Below are 17,884 nucleotides of genomic sequence, written 5' to 3'. Positions count from 1 at the left end.
ATGGGGAAGGATGGGTCACAGCTGCCCCCCCCAGGATAGCCTCCCCCGCCTGAGGTCACCTCCGCAGCAGGCCCAGCCCTCTTCCTGTCACTGCCCTCTCAGAGCTCCAGGGCCAGCTGGCACCTTCTTGCTTTTCATGTGTTCATAGGCCAGGCAGTCAGAACCGTGTCCTGGGAGGCCCCATCTCTCTATGGCAACTTTGCCAATTTCCCTCCTGTGTCACTGTGCTTATAGACTAGCTCTCAGAGGGCAAACTTCTCCCCTTCTACCCAGAACTCAGGAGGTGATCTCCCTGTCACCCCAGTGCCCCCAACAGGTTCTCTTGAGACTTGACATGTCTTTTATGGTAAGGACTGTGTGTCTGGATTTGGGTTGTTTTCAGGCCGTTTCTGTTTCCTCTGGCTGCTGGCTGTGATCTGGGCGTGCGAGGTTACGAGGACAGGAAGCTCGGGATAAATGAGCCGCTGAGCCGTAGGGGAGGAAGCATGGGGTTTTGGCACTGGAATGACCTGGTTCGATGCTGGCATGGCAGCTCACCACCTGTGGGGCCTGCAGGATGGGGATCAGAACACCTGCCCTCTGGGAGGCTGCCAGAGTGGAATGAGGTCAGAGAAATAACATGCCCCCTGGTGCCTGCACAGACCAGATGCTCAGCTACAGCACTTCCCTCCCTTCCTCTCCCCTACCTCCCAGGAAGCTGGCTCTGTGTCCTGCTGTGCTAGTATTCGGGCCCCTCTATGTCTATGATTGCAAATCTATTAATCCTCCATCTTTATCCTTTGAGAATGCCTTTCCTTCTCCTGCATGTGGCTTCCATTTCCATTATACATCCAATCTGCTTGCTGTGAGCTTCAAGAATTCCTAGAGATGCTGTCCCTCTGTTATCTTACTACCTCTTGTCCTGTTTCCAGGAAGGAAATGTCCGTGGAAAGTTATCTGCTTCATGTGTTTATCTTTTCTTGTCCACTCACGACCTCTCCCTGTTGTTCATGACCAGTGTGGTCTAATCATAGCCAACTCAAGTCAGCTCCTGGATGGGGCTGGGAACCAGCCAGCCCTGCCCTATCCCACTACAGATGGTGTAGTAAGAAGATCAAGACCCAGAGAGCTGGACCAGTGCTTCTCAGTGGTGATGGCACCTGTGAAGGAAATTTTGCATGAGTCCATCTCCCAGAAGTTGGTTGGGGCTGGGAGTGGGCTTGGGCATCCAGGTGGTTCTCGGGCGAAGCTGGGGCTGAGAACCAGAGAATAAAATGTTTCTTGCCAATGTCCTTCCCTCACATATCTGGAAAAAAGTATTAACTAATTCTCCCCAAGAGGCTGTTCCTGGGGGTGGGGAGGCTGGGACTGTCACAAGGAGGGCCCCATGATGAGCCTCGCCCTCTGCACACAGGAAGCTCCTGCGTGGGTTTTTATTAACCAGCACTTATTTAATAGACTCATATTTATGTAATGCACTGTTCTAAGGGCTTTACAAATATCAACTTATTTACCTCTCAGAGAATGACTGTGAGATAGTCCATTATGATTCCCACTTTATGGATGAGAAGACTGAGGCACTGAGAGGTGAAGCAATTTGTCGGAGATCACATGCCCACAGTGTGGTAGAGTCGCTGCCCTGGTGCCTGGGTCCTTGCTTGTCCCTGTTTTGCTGAGTCACCTCTCCAGGTCTTGGTCCACAGGCGTGCCTCTGGCAGCGTCACCAGGCCCCAGGGCCTTCCTGGGTCAGAGGAGTCTGCTAGATGTGGAACCTTCTGAAATCAACAATCCCAGAGGTTACCTTTGTGGAGAACCTGAGGCTTTGGTCAAATCATTTCTTCTCTTGGTGCCTGGGCTGTAAACTGGAAGAGATTAGTTAGACCAGCGCTAAACGTCTCTGTTCTATGACCTATGTGATATCAGGCAGCATCCTTAACTTCTCCGATCCCTGTGGCGATGGAAACATCCTCCCCGGAACAGAAAGAAATTACTACAAGGAGAGTTGATTGACTGCTTATTAATCCTTTTACAATGGTGGATGGTTTTAAACCCATTCTCATGGACGACTACTACCTGTCAGGTGGCTTCCTTGAGGAGTTCATATCTTTTTACACAGTCCTTTTGTTTTGGCCACATCAACAGCTGCTCTGACACAACTGTTTTGATACGGGGACATCTTTACACAGCTGAGAAAACAAACCATTACACCTTCAGCTTTTTGAAAAACAGCACTCTGTGCCACGGACACATTTCAGGCTACCCCGCTTCATCCCAGAACTCCCTGCCTCCCTCCCTCCTCTCCACTGCCGGCAAGGGGGCTCCGGGAGGGGAGGGTGGGGAGTGGGGGAGCTCAGGGTGGGGGCCTCCCCAGGAAGGTTGGTGATGAGGGAGGCAGAGGCTGTAGGGGCTTGGTGGGAGTGAGGGACACTGAAGATCACACAGCCATAGGCGTGGGGGGTCTGTTTCCCACAGCACCTGGTAATTTTCAAAAGCAATTTTACTTCTAGATGCGGATATTTTAAAACTCTTACCTCAAAACAAGATGTCAAAATGCCCTTCTCTGTCTCAAACAGAGGAAATAAATATCAGAAGGAGATGAACAAGACAGAACTTCTGCCCCCCAAAAAGCTCAGAGTCACCAGAGGGGAAAGGAGGAGACTGAAAGAAAAACAAATTACTATTATACCACCAGGCAACTGCTGTAACAGTGGAAGGGCTGGGAGGGAACAGAGCAGACAGCGCCGGACTCAGCCTGCGGTGGGGGAGGCTCCCCAGGAGAAGGGGATGACTTGAAGCTCAAGGAGTGTTTGTCGAATGACTAAGAATAGCAAATGTTAATTGAAGGCTTACCATGTAATAAGCACTGTTGTTAGTGCTTTATTTTAACTTATCATTCTTCACAACTGCCCAATAATATGAATATTATTATCATTCCCATTTTGTGGATGAGGAGACTGAGCCCCCCAGAGAGCCAGTGACTTCCCCTGACCACACAGATAGTAAGTGACAGAGCCAGAACTGGACGTCAGGCAGTTATAGCGAAGGACCTGCTCACACTCCCTGGATTCGAGGGTCTCCCGGTGAGGGAGTGGAGCCTCAGTGGCGAGGCAGATGGGTCACAGGCTTTGATATCCAGCCAATGGAGTCCATGCCGTTCTCACAGCTTATGTGACCTTGGACAATCAGCTGACCCCAACCTCTTTTTCTGACTTATTTCTCTACCCCCACCACCACCTTCCCCAGCACATATCACTCAACAATATCTGCTAGCTGTATTGTTGACTCTATAAATACGCCATCAACACATGTATTTGGCAGGTGCAGTGTTAGACCTGGGTCCAAAGCAGCTAATAAGACAAAATCCCTGTTTTCATGGATACTCTCCTTGTGAGAAGAGACAGAGGGGTAAGGAGTCAGCCCCACAGATCCTAAGGGGCTTCTCCAGACAGAGAGCAGAAAGACTAGAACAAACCAGGTGTGAGGCAGGAGGAGCAGGGACAGAGTGGTGGGAGGTGAGGGTGGGGAGTGGGCAGGGGGCAAGCCGACCAGGGTAAGTAGTTTGAAATTCTTCTAGTGCCAGGGAAGCCACAGCAGGACAGTGATCACCTTCAGAGAAGGAATTAAGAGAGCGGAGGAGGGGCAGGGGCTGCTTTCGTAGTTCAGACAGACAGACAGACACACACACACACACACACTGAGCCCCTAAGCTTAGGCAGCGGCAACAGAAACAGCTCCCTATTGAGCCTATCGAGTGCCGAAGTGCCCCATGGACTGTGAAGTCATGGATATGTGTACTTGTTATATTTACTCTGATTTCCCCTCATTACCGAGCCTTCCTTGCCTTTCACGGCTGATGCTACCCCACGGTCTGGGGAGGGAGGCGTGTGAGCCGGTTTGTTTCTCAGAACCCAGAACAATCCAGCTTCCCTGGGTCCTCCGAAGATGTTGTGTTGAGAGAGAAAGAAAAAAAAAATTACTCTTTAATAGAAATACTTTTCCTTCATTAAATGAAATCTCCAAAGCCCAGTAGTGTTTTCGGTGCTTATATAAAGAAGCCAGTGGGGATTTGAGTTGTAAGTGGTATTTTTGTACAAGTCAATGAAAACCGCAATGGGGAAGAAGGCACACTCTTGGAATCTAAATTCCTCCAGCACCGGGCAGGGCCGATCTTGGGCTCAGGGCCTGGAGCACCATACTCCCAGCCCCACCAGGAAACTCTTCTCCTGAAGCACTTGGAGAGCTCATAAATGTTGGTTCTCTGTTTGGGGAAATTGTATTAATAGTGTCTTTCCAAAACTATAAACCATTCAAGTTGAATTTCTGTGTGTACCTTAACTCTAGTCACTTTGCACACAAACTCAAGAATTTAGAAGAATTCGAGTCAGAAGCTGACTCATGCTCGTGCCTGCACACATATATGCACACAGTAACCTTTCGTCTTGTGTAGCTGGGAATAAACTTTGTCTTTTAGAGGTGTCAGAACAAAGAAGGGCTTAAATTCCAGCTGTCACTCTTTCTAGCTGAGTTGGGTTGGCCCTGGGTCACACACTTAACCTCAGATATTCTATCTGCAACCTGAGGAAAGCAACACAATTCTCCCAGGTCTGGTGAGACCGGGATCATAATGTAAGAAAAGAGCCCTGGCCAGTTGTTTCAGTGGATAGAGCGTCAGCCGGCGTGTGAACATCCCAGGTTCAATCCCTGGTCAGGGCACACATGAGAAGTGACTGTCTGCTTCTCTCCCCCTTCTTTCTCTTTTCCCCTCTTGCAGCCAGTGGCTCAATTGGTCTGAGCATCAGCCTCAGGCACTGAGGATACCTCGGTTGATTTGAACCTCGGCCCCAGACGGGGGTTGTTGGGTGGATTCCGGTTGGGATGTATGCGAGAGACTATCTCCCCTCCTCTCACTTAAAATAATAATAATAATAATAATAATAAAATAATTATAATAATGTAAGAGAAGTGTTTGGCACAGGGTCGCTGCTCAAACCCTGTTCCCCTTTGGCTGTATCTCACCTGACTATTGAATTAGAACCCACTAGAATCACCAATTTTATAGCAATTATTCTGTTTCTCTGTTGCCATGTGATAACATCATCTACCTCTTCCCCACATCGAATTTAGTGCTTACAGTGATGATTGTCTTGTCTTTTGCAGATAAACTGCAGTCTGACAGCTCTTTCTGCTCCATGTTGTCTGGGCCCTCAGCCGGGCTCATGGCCGTGCAGTGCGCTGTCCGGACCCTCAGCCGGGCTCACGGCCGTGCAGTGCGCTGCGTCCGGGCCCTCAGACGGGCTCACGGCCGCGCAGTGCGCTCTCTGGGCCCTCAGCCGGGCTCACGGCCGTGCAGTGCTCTCTCGGTGCCCTCAGCTGGGCTCACGGCCGCGCAGTGCTCTCTCGGTGCCCTCAGCCGGGCTCACGGCCGTGCAGTGCGCTGTGTCCTCGGCCGGGCTCATGGCCGTGCAGTGCGCTGTCGGGGCCCTCAGCTATACAATGCGCTGTCAGAGATGGGAGCTGCTCAGGGCCCAGGAACAGGTGTTTTGTGAGCAGTGCCACAATGCCAGCTCCTATGAGGAGAGTAAAATATTTATACTAATAGGCACTAACTTTTGAGTTGGTGGGCTATGTCCCCCCCTAGGGCAATATAATAACAGGAGAGGTTGACTGGACGTTCCTCACACTGGTAGCTTTGGCCCCTCGGCAGCCCCAGGCTTTGGAGTCTGTGAATTTGGCCCTTACACTCCTGTACCTGAGCTCCCTCCTCCCTGAGACAAGGACTGTCTCCTCTCACACGGTTGATGGAAGCTGAACCTAGCAGCTAGCAGATGCTCAGTAAATAGCATCTGTTGGAGGAAGGATTGGTTCTCCATCTGCCTGCCAGCATCCCCGGGCCTGCCCCGCCAGCCCATGCTGCCCTTGTGGGGGAAGCAGGAGAGGGCTCTCATGTGACGCGCAGGCAGGCGGACTGAACTCTCCCCTTTCACTGTGGAAAATCCATTACGGAGAAGTCATTTGTCAAAGCCAACTGTTTAGCTGCTTTAATTTACATATTTATCAAGTTTGATTAGAATGTATTGTCTTCGACTTTCATCCCGGCTTTCACCTCTTCTTGCCCTCTTTTCCTGGGGAAACTGTTTTTGTTGTCCTTGTTGCAAAAGGCCATGGCATAGTTCAATTTGCATTTGCTAATAAGTCTGAAACTGAACCTGGTGAGGTATTTCTGGAGGCTTGAAAAGAATGCAAAAGGCATAGCTCCTGTTAGAGCCTGGGCACTCAGATCTAGCCTCATACGCTCATTCAACCAAAGAGCAACAGGTCCTCCACAACTATTCCAGGAGCATTAATTAAGCACCTTCTGTATGAGTCACTGGGAATTCAAATCGGAAAACAGCTAGGCAAAGTCAGGACTATAGTGCTGTATAGAGTCTAGTGGTCTCAGAGAATAAGCTATTGGACTAAGGGACCTGTAAATTACCGGTTTTGAATACATACCATCTTGGACATGTCAGGTCTTATGTACTGGCCTGATAAATTAGTTCATTTAATTTTTATAAGATCCCTATGAGGTTGATCTTATCCTCATTGTGCAGAAGAGGAAATAAACGATCTCAGAGCTCAAGGTCACGCGAGTCAGGACTTAGGTTTAACCTTCTCTCTTTCTGACTCTAGAATTCAGGTTTATAACCACAAACCCAGGCTTGCTCTTTTCCAGTAGACTTTGAGCTCCAGGATGGCAGGGACAGTGTCTGATTCCTCTTCATGTCCTCAGGGACCAGCCCAAAGTTTGACTTATAGTCAGTGTTAGAAAATACACATTGAATTGAAATTTAAAAAAAAAAAAATCTTTCACCCTTGACCTGCTGTCTTTTGGGCCCCAGATCCACTCTGCTTGTCTGAGCTGCCTCAGCCAAGGCTGATGTAGCAAACACCATGCGCACTGCACTCCCCCCTGCGGGACCAGTTCCCCCAGTTCCCAGGAGTGTGGCGGTTCACAGCTCACAGCTGAGTTCCTGCCTGGAAATTGTCCTCAGCCCCAGGAAGCAGCCTTGCCTGAGGTTACCACCGGCCCTGGGGGCCACCCACATCCAGCAGCCAGTCAATGTGGGACATCCTGTCTCCTGGGACAGCGATGAAGGGCCCTCCTGGCTCAGAGCTTCCCGTGGGATAGACCAAAGTCACTGTTGAGACTGTCTCAGACCTGCTGAACCTGCACCTCTTACAAGTGCTCCTGAGAGCAGTCCCCAGTGAGGCTCCTGAGCGCATCTCCGAGCGTCTCAGTTGCTTTCCCAGGAGGCCCGACCTCAGCAGCTACTGAGTAGGTGGCTCTGATTCCGGCTTTCCGGGAGTACTTGGAGGATGCTAGGATCTAGACCTTGTCAAGGAGAGCCCTCCAGCCATAGCTGACCCCCCAGAAGACGGCCTGCTAAAGGCTCCCTGGCCTGGAGGGCCAGCCCTGCAGCGAGGAGGCTTTATAAACTGCTGAGCCCGGGAGGGCAGCCTGACTGAGGCAGGGCGGGGAGTAGAGGTGCTGCTCCTGTGACTGTCAAGGGACAGTGATGGCCACTGGCCTTAGCCCTTTGTATCTCAGGCCTGTTCCGTTTGTCTTTCCTTCACTTCCTTGGCAGGCATCCACGGGCACTTCCCAGGCATCAGCCTGCGTGGACACTGCCCGAGGCGGCCCGGTATTGTGAGAGGAGGCTGCTTTGACTCAGGAGCTGTATGCCCTGAATTCCAGACCAGCCGAACCCTGTCTGTGTGGCCCTAGGCAGGTCACAACCCCTCTGGGTCTCTCCCTTCAGCTCCACACAGAGGATGTTCTACAATCTACAGTGACTCAAGGCTTTGTGGTTCTGATGGCCTTGATGGGTCTTCTATAAGCCAGAGGCCCTCTACTGCTTTCTAAAGTAAAAAGAGAAATTTATTTTATTTATTTTATTTTATTTTTTATTTTATGAGAAAGTAACGGGGGGTGGGGGGGAGAGAAATGAGAAGCATCAATTCGTAGTTTCTTTACTTTTGTTATTATTATTATTGATTGCTTCTCATATGTGCCTTAACTGAAGGCAGGGGTCTTAAGTTGAGCCAGTGACCCCTTGCTCAAGCCAGTGACCTTGGGCTTCAAGTCAGCAACCTTTGATCTCAAGCCAGTGACTTTGAGATCATGTTGATGATCCTGCACTCAAGCTGGCAACTCCGTATTCAAGCCAGTGACCTCACACTTCAGCCAGTGAACTCTGGGTTTTGAACTGGGACCCTCAGCATCCCAGGCTAAAATTCTATTCACTGAGCCACCATCGATCAAGGAAAAAGATTGGTTTTAATATGTGGTAGACATGTGATGGTTACCAGAGAGGCTCCTTGTCCCAAAGGACTGAAATTCCAGAATTCATGCTTCACTTTTCTGCCATGAGCATATATGCTTTTCAGTGGTCCTTCCGTTTTCTTCCATCTCATCCAGGGTAGAGCATTTGATCTCTAACCCTGGAGCACTTAGAGATGAGATTTCAGGCCATGGGAGATCTGAACCGATGTGAGAGAAGAGGACCCAGAAGATGACAGGGTTAGGGAGGGGAGCTGAAAATAAACTTTGTTAACACGACTGGTTTCTCAAGAAGACCAGATGCAGGGCATGAAGCAGAGCAGAATTGCGGCTCTCGGTCCTGCCTGAGCAAGGCAGCGAGTGATTTACGACCCGGTAAGGGTCCAGATGAGCCCTGTGAGTTCAGAGGAGGGTGAAGCCACTGTAGTGTAGAGCTGTCTGGAAAGTCTTTTGAGGAGTCGGGGCAAAGCTCTAAAGTCTAAGACATTGACATTGAATGTTTGCTTGGGAGGATAACAAAGCCAATCTGAATAAAGTAAAATATTCTTATAGAACACTGATTCTCACCAGAGGCTATTTTATCTCCGAGGAGACCTGGAATATTTAGTGAGGTTTGAAGCTATTTTTGATCGTCATACCTGGGTAATGGGGGCTCCTGGCACCCAGTGGGTAGGGGGTAGAGGAACTGCTAGATGCCCTCAGTGCTCAGCCCACACCACCCCCCGCCATACACACACACACACACGCACACACGCACACACGCACACATGCACACGGACACACACACACACACACATGCACACACACAGTTGACTAGCTCCAGATGTCAATAGTACTGAGAAACCCTATTTCTGTGGTTTCTTATTCAACAAATGGGGCAGGGACTTGAAGTCTCTCACTTAAGATTTATCTTGTGAGTGTGGGATTATTATGCTCATTTTACTGGGAATGGATGCTCAGACTGTGCAAGTAATTTGCCAACACCTCACAACCAATAATCTGTGGAGCCCAGATATGCGTCCTGGTCTGTCTGTCAGAAAGCCAGCAGGCTTTCCATCGGACCCCCTCAGGGCACAGAGGAAACACAGGGCCCAGCGTCCTGCTCAGTACTCCGTCCAGCTCCCCTTGCTGTGGGTGTGGCCCTGTCAGCTTGGTTGAGCCAGCCCTGGACATCTTTGCTTTCAACCCTCATCTCTACTCAAACACAGTCACTGGCTTGCCACTGTCCCCCAGAAAGCTCTATTGATGCCTTCTAAACCTACATTTTCTCATAAAATTATACACAAGAAATTCTGTACCTTGACATTGTTCTGACTATAATGCAAAGCTCCCAATCCCTCTTCATTGTCAATATTGACCTCAGAGTGATGTCCTCAGGTTACCTTCAGCATGACGAATTCTGTAGGGGAAAGTCAGAGTTATCATGCTGATGAAGTCTGATATTAGACAACGTTAACACCAGGGTGGGCCAAGGACAGGTCCTGCGTAGTTTCCTCCCGGCCTTCTCGGAAGATGTACCTCTGTGCAGAGCCTGGAAGGCTGAGTAGGAGTGAGCCAGACAGGCAGGGTGGGTGCTGGCATTCTAGGCAGAGAGAAAAACACACACCTGAGTGTCAGGTGTGGGAGAACAGGGCCTGCTGTGGAGCTGCCAAGAGTTAGCTGAGGCTCAGCTCTGCGAAGAGGCTGTGAGTGGCCCAGAGAGCAGAGGTGCGGAAGAAGGAGGCTGGGCCGCCTGGAGCCCGGCTCAGGGCTGCTGACGGGTTTGTGAACGGAGGGAGCGGTGTGCAACTGTTTGCATTTTAGAAATCCCACTTTGGCGGCCAGGAGGAAGATGGCCTTGCAAGGATGCTGCTGGTGTAGGGAGACCAGTGACAAGGCTGTTCTAGTCCTGAGCGGGGATCGGACCGACACCAGCTAGCCATGCTGCTATTGCTTTCAGGATTTCTTTTTCTCCAGCTTACTCATGTTGTGGACCTTTCTGGGCCTGGGAATATTAGAGAAAAGACAGCAACTGGTCTGGTTTAGAAACCAATCTGAAGGCATTTTCTCAGAAAATGCAAAAAGGTTTAGATGTATTTTTTTAAAAAAACTGCACATCACACCTGTCTCCCCATGACAAGTTATTGTCAGGAGAGCTAGGGAAATAAAATGGAACATGAGAGCTTTGGGGAGGTTGCCGTCCTTAGAGGGCCCAGTTGGTGCTTTCTGGGGCCTCTTGGCATCTTCTAGTACCTTCCCCAGCCACACACCCACTGACCATTGACAGGTCATTTGAGGCTCCTCACCCTGGCACAAGGGTTATGGCTCTTGTCCTCACTCAGGCTGGCATCGATATGATTAATGAGTTATCTATGGCTACTTAACAAGTTACTCTAGAATCCAGCATCTAAAAACAACAAACATTTTTATCTCTCGGTTTCATTGGATCAGGAATGCAGGAGCAGCTTCCCTGGCTGGGTGGTTCTGGCTCTGGGTCTTCCGTGAGGGTGCAGTGAGTTGTCAGCCAGGGCTGCCGTCATCTGGGACAGCAGTACCCCCTTCCGAGCTCTGTCACGTGGTTTTGGCTGGCCTCAGTTCCTCCTGGCTGTTGTCTGGATTCTTCAGTTTCTCACCTCAGGCCACCCAAGAGTCCTCATGTCATGGCAGCTGGATCCCCCTGCCCCATTGAATGATTCCAGAGAGACAGTGCCCTCATGATGGAAGCCACAGTCTTTTATAGCCTAATCTCAAAAGTGATGTACCACCACTTCTAGAGTCTCCTGTTTGTAAGAGCAGGTCCTAAGTCCAGCACACAGTGAAAGGGAGGCAAGAGGAGGCGAGTTCATCTTCACCTCTTCAAGTTAGGAAGTGAACAAAGAATTTGTGGGTGTATTTTTTTTTAATCTTTTTATTTATTTATTTATTTTTACAGAGACAGAGAGAGAGTCAGAGTGAGGGATAGACAGGGACAGACAGCCCTGGCCGGTTGGCTCAGTGGTAGAGCGTTGGCCTGGCATGCAAGGGGTCCCGGGTTCGATTCCCAGCCAGGGCACACAGGAGAAGCGCCCATCTGCTTCTCCACCCCTCCCCCTCTCCTTCCTCTCTGTCTCTCTCTTCCCCTCCTGCAGCAAGGCTCCATTGGAGCAAAGATGGCCTGGGCGTTGGGGATGGCTCCTTGGCCTCTGCCCCAGGCGCTAGAGTGGCTCTGGTCGCGGCAGAGCGACACCCCCTGGTGGGCAGAGCGTCGCCCCCTGGTGGGCGTGCCGGGTGGATCCCAGTCGGGCGCATGCGGGAGTCTGTCTGATTGTCTCTCCCCATTTCCAGCTTCGGAAAAGACAGGGACAGACAGGAACAGAGAGATGAGAAGCATCAATCATTAGTTTTTCATTACGCATTGCGACACCTTAGTTGTTCATTGATTGCTTTCTCATATGTGCCTTGACCTCGGCCTTCAGACCGAGTAACCCCTTGCTTGAGCTAGCGTCTGTTGGTCCAAGCCGGTTAGCTTTTGCTCAAACCAGATGAGCTGCGCTCAAGCTGGCGACCTCGGGGTCTTGAACCCGGGTCCTCAGCATCCCAGTCTGATGCTCTATCCACTGCGCCACCGCCTGGTCAGGCTTAATCTTTTTTAGAGAGAGAGAGAGAGACAGACAGACAGACAGACAAGCAGGCAGGGAGAGGGATGGGAAACATCAATTTGTAGTTGTGTTACTTTAGTTGTTCACTGATTGCTTTCTCATATGTGCCTTGACTAGGGGGCTCCAGCTGAGCTAGTGACCCTTTTCTCAAGCTAGTGATCTTTGGGCTCAAGCCAGCGACCATGGGATCACATCTATGGTCCCATGCTCAAGCTGGTGACCCTGTGCTCAAGCTGGTGAGCCTGCAGTCAAGCTGGATGAGCTTGTGCTCAAGCCAGCAACCTTAGGGTTCCAAACCTAGGTTCTCAGCATCCATGCTGAAGCTCTATCCACTGCACCACCTGTCAGACAAGAATTTATGGGTGCATTTTTAAAACCACCATAAGGACTCTAATTTAATCTTTAAGAGATGATATGACACATTAGTTAAGAGCATAAATTTGAGATTCATAAAGACCTAGGTTTAATCCTGGCTCCCACATTTACTATCTATGAAGGTTTAGACCAGCCTTTTAATTTTTCTGAAACTCAATTTCCTAATCTATAAAATAGGGGTAAGAATAGTAGATGTTTCACTGGGTTGTCATGATAATTAAATAAGATCATATATATAAAGTGCTTGGCACAGAATATGTACTGAATAAACATTATTTAATTGCTGCTGTAACTGGATAATATTATCATCCCTTTTCACAAGAGGCAGAATGGCAGAGAAGTCAAGGACACAGGTTGTGGAGTCAGGCTGCCAAGGTGGGGACTCAGGCTCTGCCAGTCATTAGCTGGGAGAGCCTAGGATGAGTCACTGAATGTCTCTTATCCTTGGTTTTCTGTGAAATGAAGATAATAATAGCTAGTGCCTGGCCACTGAATAGGTGTTCAATAAATATTTTATGAAGAAGGACATAGTGGATGATGATAGAGGGGTGTAATGACAAAGGAGAGAGAGAGAGAGAGAGAGAGAGAGAGAGTGTGTGTGTGTGTGTGTGTGTGTGTTGAGATGCTACATAAGCACTTTTGACTACAAACACCTTCTGTTAACTAAGGAGCCTGGTGTAACTGTCCTGGGTCCACCTGAGTGTGCCCTCGTACCTTGGAGTGACACCCTCCATGTGTTTCCAGGTTTACTGTCCTTACAAGTTGTCCTGTTCTCATTGCCCAGCCTCTCTTCTGCTCGGGCTTTGTTCGAGCGTACTTCCTGCATCCTCCCTGCTGCCTCCTCCAAAAATATGTTTAATTGGTTTTGCACAAGTCTGGGGATTCAGTGACAGGAAGGGGGGGTCCCATGTCACACCACCTCAGAGCTGCTACATTACCTTAAATTGATTTTGCAAATGAAAGCTAAAAACTAAGCCAAAGCGACCCATCCATTTTGCCTAAAGATGATTATAATGCTCTTTTACAGCCTCCTAAATGACAAAGCAGTTTGTTACCTGCCTGCATCAACATTTGCTTATATTAGCACCCGAGATGCTTGATTTTTATTAGCCCCACGTTATCATTTTATGAAGACACAGGGGCTCAGTAAAATTAGTGTGCAAATAGAATGCCCTTTTTGCATTTTCCTGTGGTCAGCAGAAATGCTGAAGGCAATTGAGTTGATCCCGGGTCAGGGGAGAAATCCATAAAGGTGGCCTTCACCGAGGGCCCCAGTAATGCCATTTATCATATCTGAACTGCTGGGAGAGATGGGGTCAATGTGAGACAGCGTTTTTAAAATGAGCTTGGTTGAATTTTTTTTAAAGGAAAAAGCAATAGAAATACTAAGACAGTAATTCAACTTCTGCCAGGAATAAGGGATGAAACCAAACTCTTCTATGTTATAGATGGAAAGGCAGCAGATATAGAAGTTATATTGTTAGTGGACCCAGGAGGAGACAGATAGGGTGGTGGAAGGGGCACTGGGCCAGAGCTGAGGCGCTACCAGCTCTATCCGCTGCCTGACCCTGGGCATGGCTCTCCCTTCTGTGAGCCTTGGTTCCCCCACCTGTAAAAGGGGGTCAAGACTCTCCACCGCACGGAGGCATCGTGAAGAGTAAATAAGATAATGTGTGTCTCAATTTCTTTATAAACCAGGATCTATATGAGCATTTTTTATTTATTAATTTAGAAGCCACTTTCTGAGCACCTCGTTCATGCAGGGTCCAGGGAACGGCATTAAATATACACAGTGGAGTCGCAGTTTCTCCCCTGAGGAGCTTCTATTCAGTCTAGGAAAAGTTCAGGTGTCTAACTCCTCTTTTAAACCATAAACTTCTTTAGAAGAGGTGAGTCTTCTCTTTCTCCTTTCATTCCTAAAGGCGTCTAACATAGAGCTGAGTCCATAGTCAGTTCTCAAAAACATATTTTGACTTCGTTAGATACCTTGTTGTCATTCATATTATTAGGGAAGCTGTGGCCTCTACCCCTACTGGTCCCCCCGACAGACCAAGCAAGTTCCAAGCCCTTAGAACCAGGCTTAATAGTTACTAGTTTTTATTTTGGTCTCTGACGTTGGTATCACAAGTCGAGAGCATGATCCGCATTCAGTCTAACCTGTCTCTAGCATTTCAGTACCTGAAATCCTCCACATCATTTCTAACTACTCCCCTCCCTCCAGATCATCCTCTAACATAAACAGACTCCTTTAACTCAACGTCTCTTAATGTTTATTACTGAATTCACTTCAGGTCATTGTTCTGTCGTGGGTCAATCAGTCCTTCCTCTGCACATGGCTAAGTGCCCTCCTCCTGCCCCTTCTTTCTGGGAATGCCACTCTCGGCTACTGCTTTTGTCTAATAGTATCTTTGCATTGTAGCAAAATTTTCTTATACAAGTAAGATTTCTGTAGAGGTAGCAAGAACTTGGCCCCTGATTCAGGACCATATTTTCCTATGCCTTGTATGTCTAATAATTTTTTATTAGATGCTGGATTTGGGGAATTATACAAGGTTGAATACCTGCATTCTATTATCTTCATTTAAAGAGAGTTGGACTTCGTCAAGTTTCTTATGATCAATTTGATCTTTTGAGATTTCTTTTTAAACTCTGTTAGTCTAAAGGAGACTAGAAGGCCCACTAAGGCATGGTCCTTCTGGATTCTCTACTGATTACTTGAACAATCCATGAGGGAGTTCAAAGTGGTGGGAACTAGATGGATCCGGTTCTCTGTGGACCCTTGTTCTCTGTGCAGTTCACAGCCCCCAGTCATTCTTTCATCCCCGCCCCCACCACCTATTATCTGTGTGATCTTGAACACATTCTATAACCTCCCTCGGACTCAGTCTCTGCTTCTATAAAAAGGAGTATTAATATGCATGTTTCTGTGAGGATTATAAATAGTGTGTATAATGTGCCTGACACAAAAGGAGCTAAATTAAAGGGCAGCTGCTACTATTACTAATGAAAGTACCACCTTCTTTACTTCATCACTTACTGAATATTTACTGTGTACTAGGCAATATATTAGCTGTTTAATCATTACAACTCTATGAAGTAGATATTATTATCCACATTTATAGATCAGCAAATTAAAACTCAGAATGGATACCCGACTTACCTAGGGTCACAGTCAGTGGACCTGGGATTTATTCACTCACATGACCTATTTAGATGACTTTAATATTACTATAATCAGTTGCATCAAGGATTGGGATGTAGTCTTTTAATATCGGATGCCCAAGGATATGATTAAATCAGTCAGCAATGGGTGGCCATTAATGGCTCTAACCCAATGATTTAAGAGATAAATTTAAAGCACTCGTCCCATGTCCTGCTTTCCCCTCTCCCACATATCAGCTCTTTGTCTCAGCTTGCCTTGCCTTCCTTCTCAACCTTTTTTTGTTTTATCTTACAGACAATCTTCGGGAAGGGGCAGAGCAAAAGGTGGTATTCATCACGGGACGAGTCCACCCAGGGGAAACACCCTCCTCGTTCGTGTGCCAAGGTGCGTAGCAGGGTGTCACGGGCATCCTGTGACCACCCCCCCCCACCCCCCGCATCCAACGGGGGAACTGCGATGTCTCTGGGGCAATGTGGAGCCCTACAGAAACATTATCTTGGTTGAGAATTTACTTTACTTCTAAAGACTTACACTTGAGCTTCACTAGGATTTGTTTTGAATAAATATCAACCACATGTATGGATGAATGAACAGAAGGATAGATACATAAATGAACAGGAAGGACTGAATGAAGTCCTCTAGTATATGCTATGTTGAGGATGAGTCACACAGAGTCATCTACACTCCCTTGTTGCCAGTGGTTTAGAACAATTACACATCTGCCCCAGGCCAAAGTGCATGTTGGTGGAAGGGCAAGCAATGAACTGGGGAATTAAGGATTAAAAACTTTCTACTCACTTATTTATTCAATTGTTCACTGAACAAACATCTTTTGAAATACCTTCCACAGCAAGGAAGCATGCTAGGTATCAGACAACCAGAGATAAATAAGATATAATTTCTCAGGTATATCTCTTTATAATTGCATTTTACTTATTATTAAATGTCTCATTAATGTAAAAATGCATTTAATTAATCAGCAGCATATAATGTATATATGCATGCACATATATGTATCAATTAGTCAGTCATATAAATATACTCAATAAATAATAATTTCATGAATGCCCAGCTTAAGAAGCAGATTCTTGTCAATTCCTTTTAAGTCCTCTGTCCTCCCTCCTACCTCCCCTTGCACATAAATAACCATTGTAGTTGTCTTTCTTAACAGTTTTACTGAACATGTAAGTATTCCCAAACAATGTATTTTTTAGTTTTGCATGGTTTTGAACTTTGTAAAAAAAAGGTACCATTCTGCATGTATTGACCTTGGTGTTCGCCCAGTTCCCACATGGGTGAAGATCGCTGTTGTTCACTTGTCTTCCCCATGTGTTCTGCTCCACGTCTGTCCAAGCCTCAACTTACCTATCTCTTCTCCTGTAGGCAGACAGGCTGTTTACAGTGTTTTCTCTTGCAAGCAGTGCTGATGCAAATGTGTGCACGCTGGCTTGTGCACACATGCACATTCCTTTCTAGGGGATTTAGCCGTAGATTGTAACTGCTGGGTCATAAGACATGTGCGTCTTCACTTCACTGGATACTTCACTGCCATGGGCCATGTGTAAGCATTCCTGATGTCCCACATGCTGGCCAACACTTTTGCATTTTTACCTATCTAGTGGCTATGCTATATATGAGATATATGATACTCAATATGTGCCATGCACTGTATATGTAAAGTAAAATATGTGTTTTAATTATTCAAAATAAGTATTTAAGCCCTGGCCAGTTGGCTCAGCAGTAAAGCATTGACCTGGTGTGTGGAGGTCCTGGGTTTGATTCCCGGCCAGGGCACACAGAAGAAGCGCCCATCTGCCCCTCAACCCTTCCCCCTCTCCTTCCTCTCTATCTCTCTCTTTTTCTCCTGCAGCCAAAGCTCCATTGGAGCAAAGATGGCCCAGGCACTGACGATGGCCTCAGCCTCAGGTACTAGAATGACTCCGGTTGCAACAGAGCAATGCCCCAGATGGGCAGAGCATCGCCCCCTGGTGGGCATGCCAGTGGGATCCCAGTCAGGTGCATGTGGGAGTCTGTCTTTCTGCCTCCCCACTTCTCACTTCAGAAAAATACAAATAATAATAATAATAATAATTTAGTTTTATCAATTTGATTTAAATTATTTTCATTATATGAGTTTCTCAATATCACAGAAACTAAATGAACTATATTTTTACATATAAGAAAACTGACCTTTAAATAAGTTAGATAATTCATCTCATTTTAGTCTCAAAATGACCAGGAGGTCAAAGGAATAGGGAAAGCCCCCTAATGATCATATAATTTGCGGGAGGGAGCACACCACCGTGGAAACACCTGGTGATTTGCCATCAGACAGTCATGGGGTCACATATTGGCTCTGCCACTTCCTGGCAGAGTGACTTCAGTTTCCTCAAATGTGAAATAAATGAGGAAAACAATACCTAGCTGAAG

The 17,884-nt window shown here is 47.6% G+C and overlaps 1 protein-coding gene across 1 annotated transcript in view; it reads left to right on the top strand.

Annotated features, from left to right (window-relative positions):
* The window catches only part of AGBL4 (AGBL carboxypeptidase 4), a 1,215,313-nt gene that overhangs the window by 1,073,384 nt on the left and 124,045 nt on the right, over window positions 1-17,884 (top strand). Inside the window, exon 7 of the mRNA XM_066376234.1 lies at window positions 15,749-15,838. Coding sequence (XP_066232331.1) covers window positions 15,749-15,838 — 90 coding nt within the window. The remainder of the gene's footprint in view (window positions 1-15,748; window positions 15,839-17,884) is intronic.

Source organism: Saccopteryx leptura, chromosome 3 (genome assembly GCF_036850995.1).
Source record: "Saccopteryx leptura isolate mSacLep1 chromosome 3, mSacLep1_pri_phased_curated, whole genome shotgun sequence".
NCBI classification, from domain to species: Eukaryota; Metazoa; Chordata; class Mammalia; order Chiroptera; family Emballonuridae; genus Saccopteryx; species Saccopteryx leptura.
The sequence above is the reverse complement of the archived record's forward strand: the minus strand, read 5'-3'. Positions and strand labels throughout refer to the sequence as shown.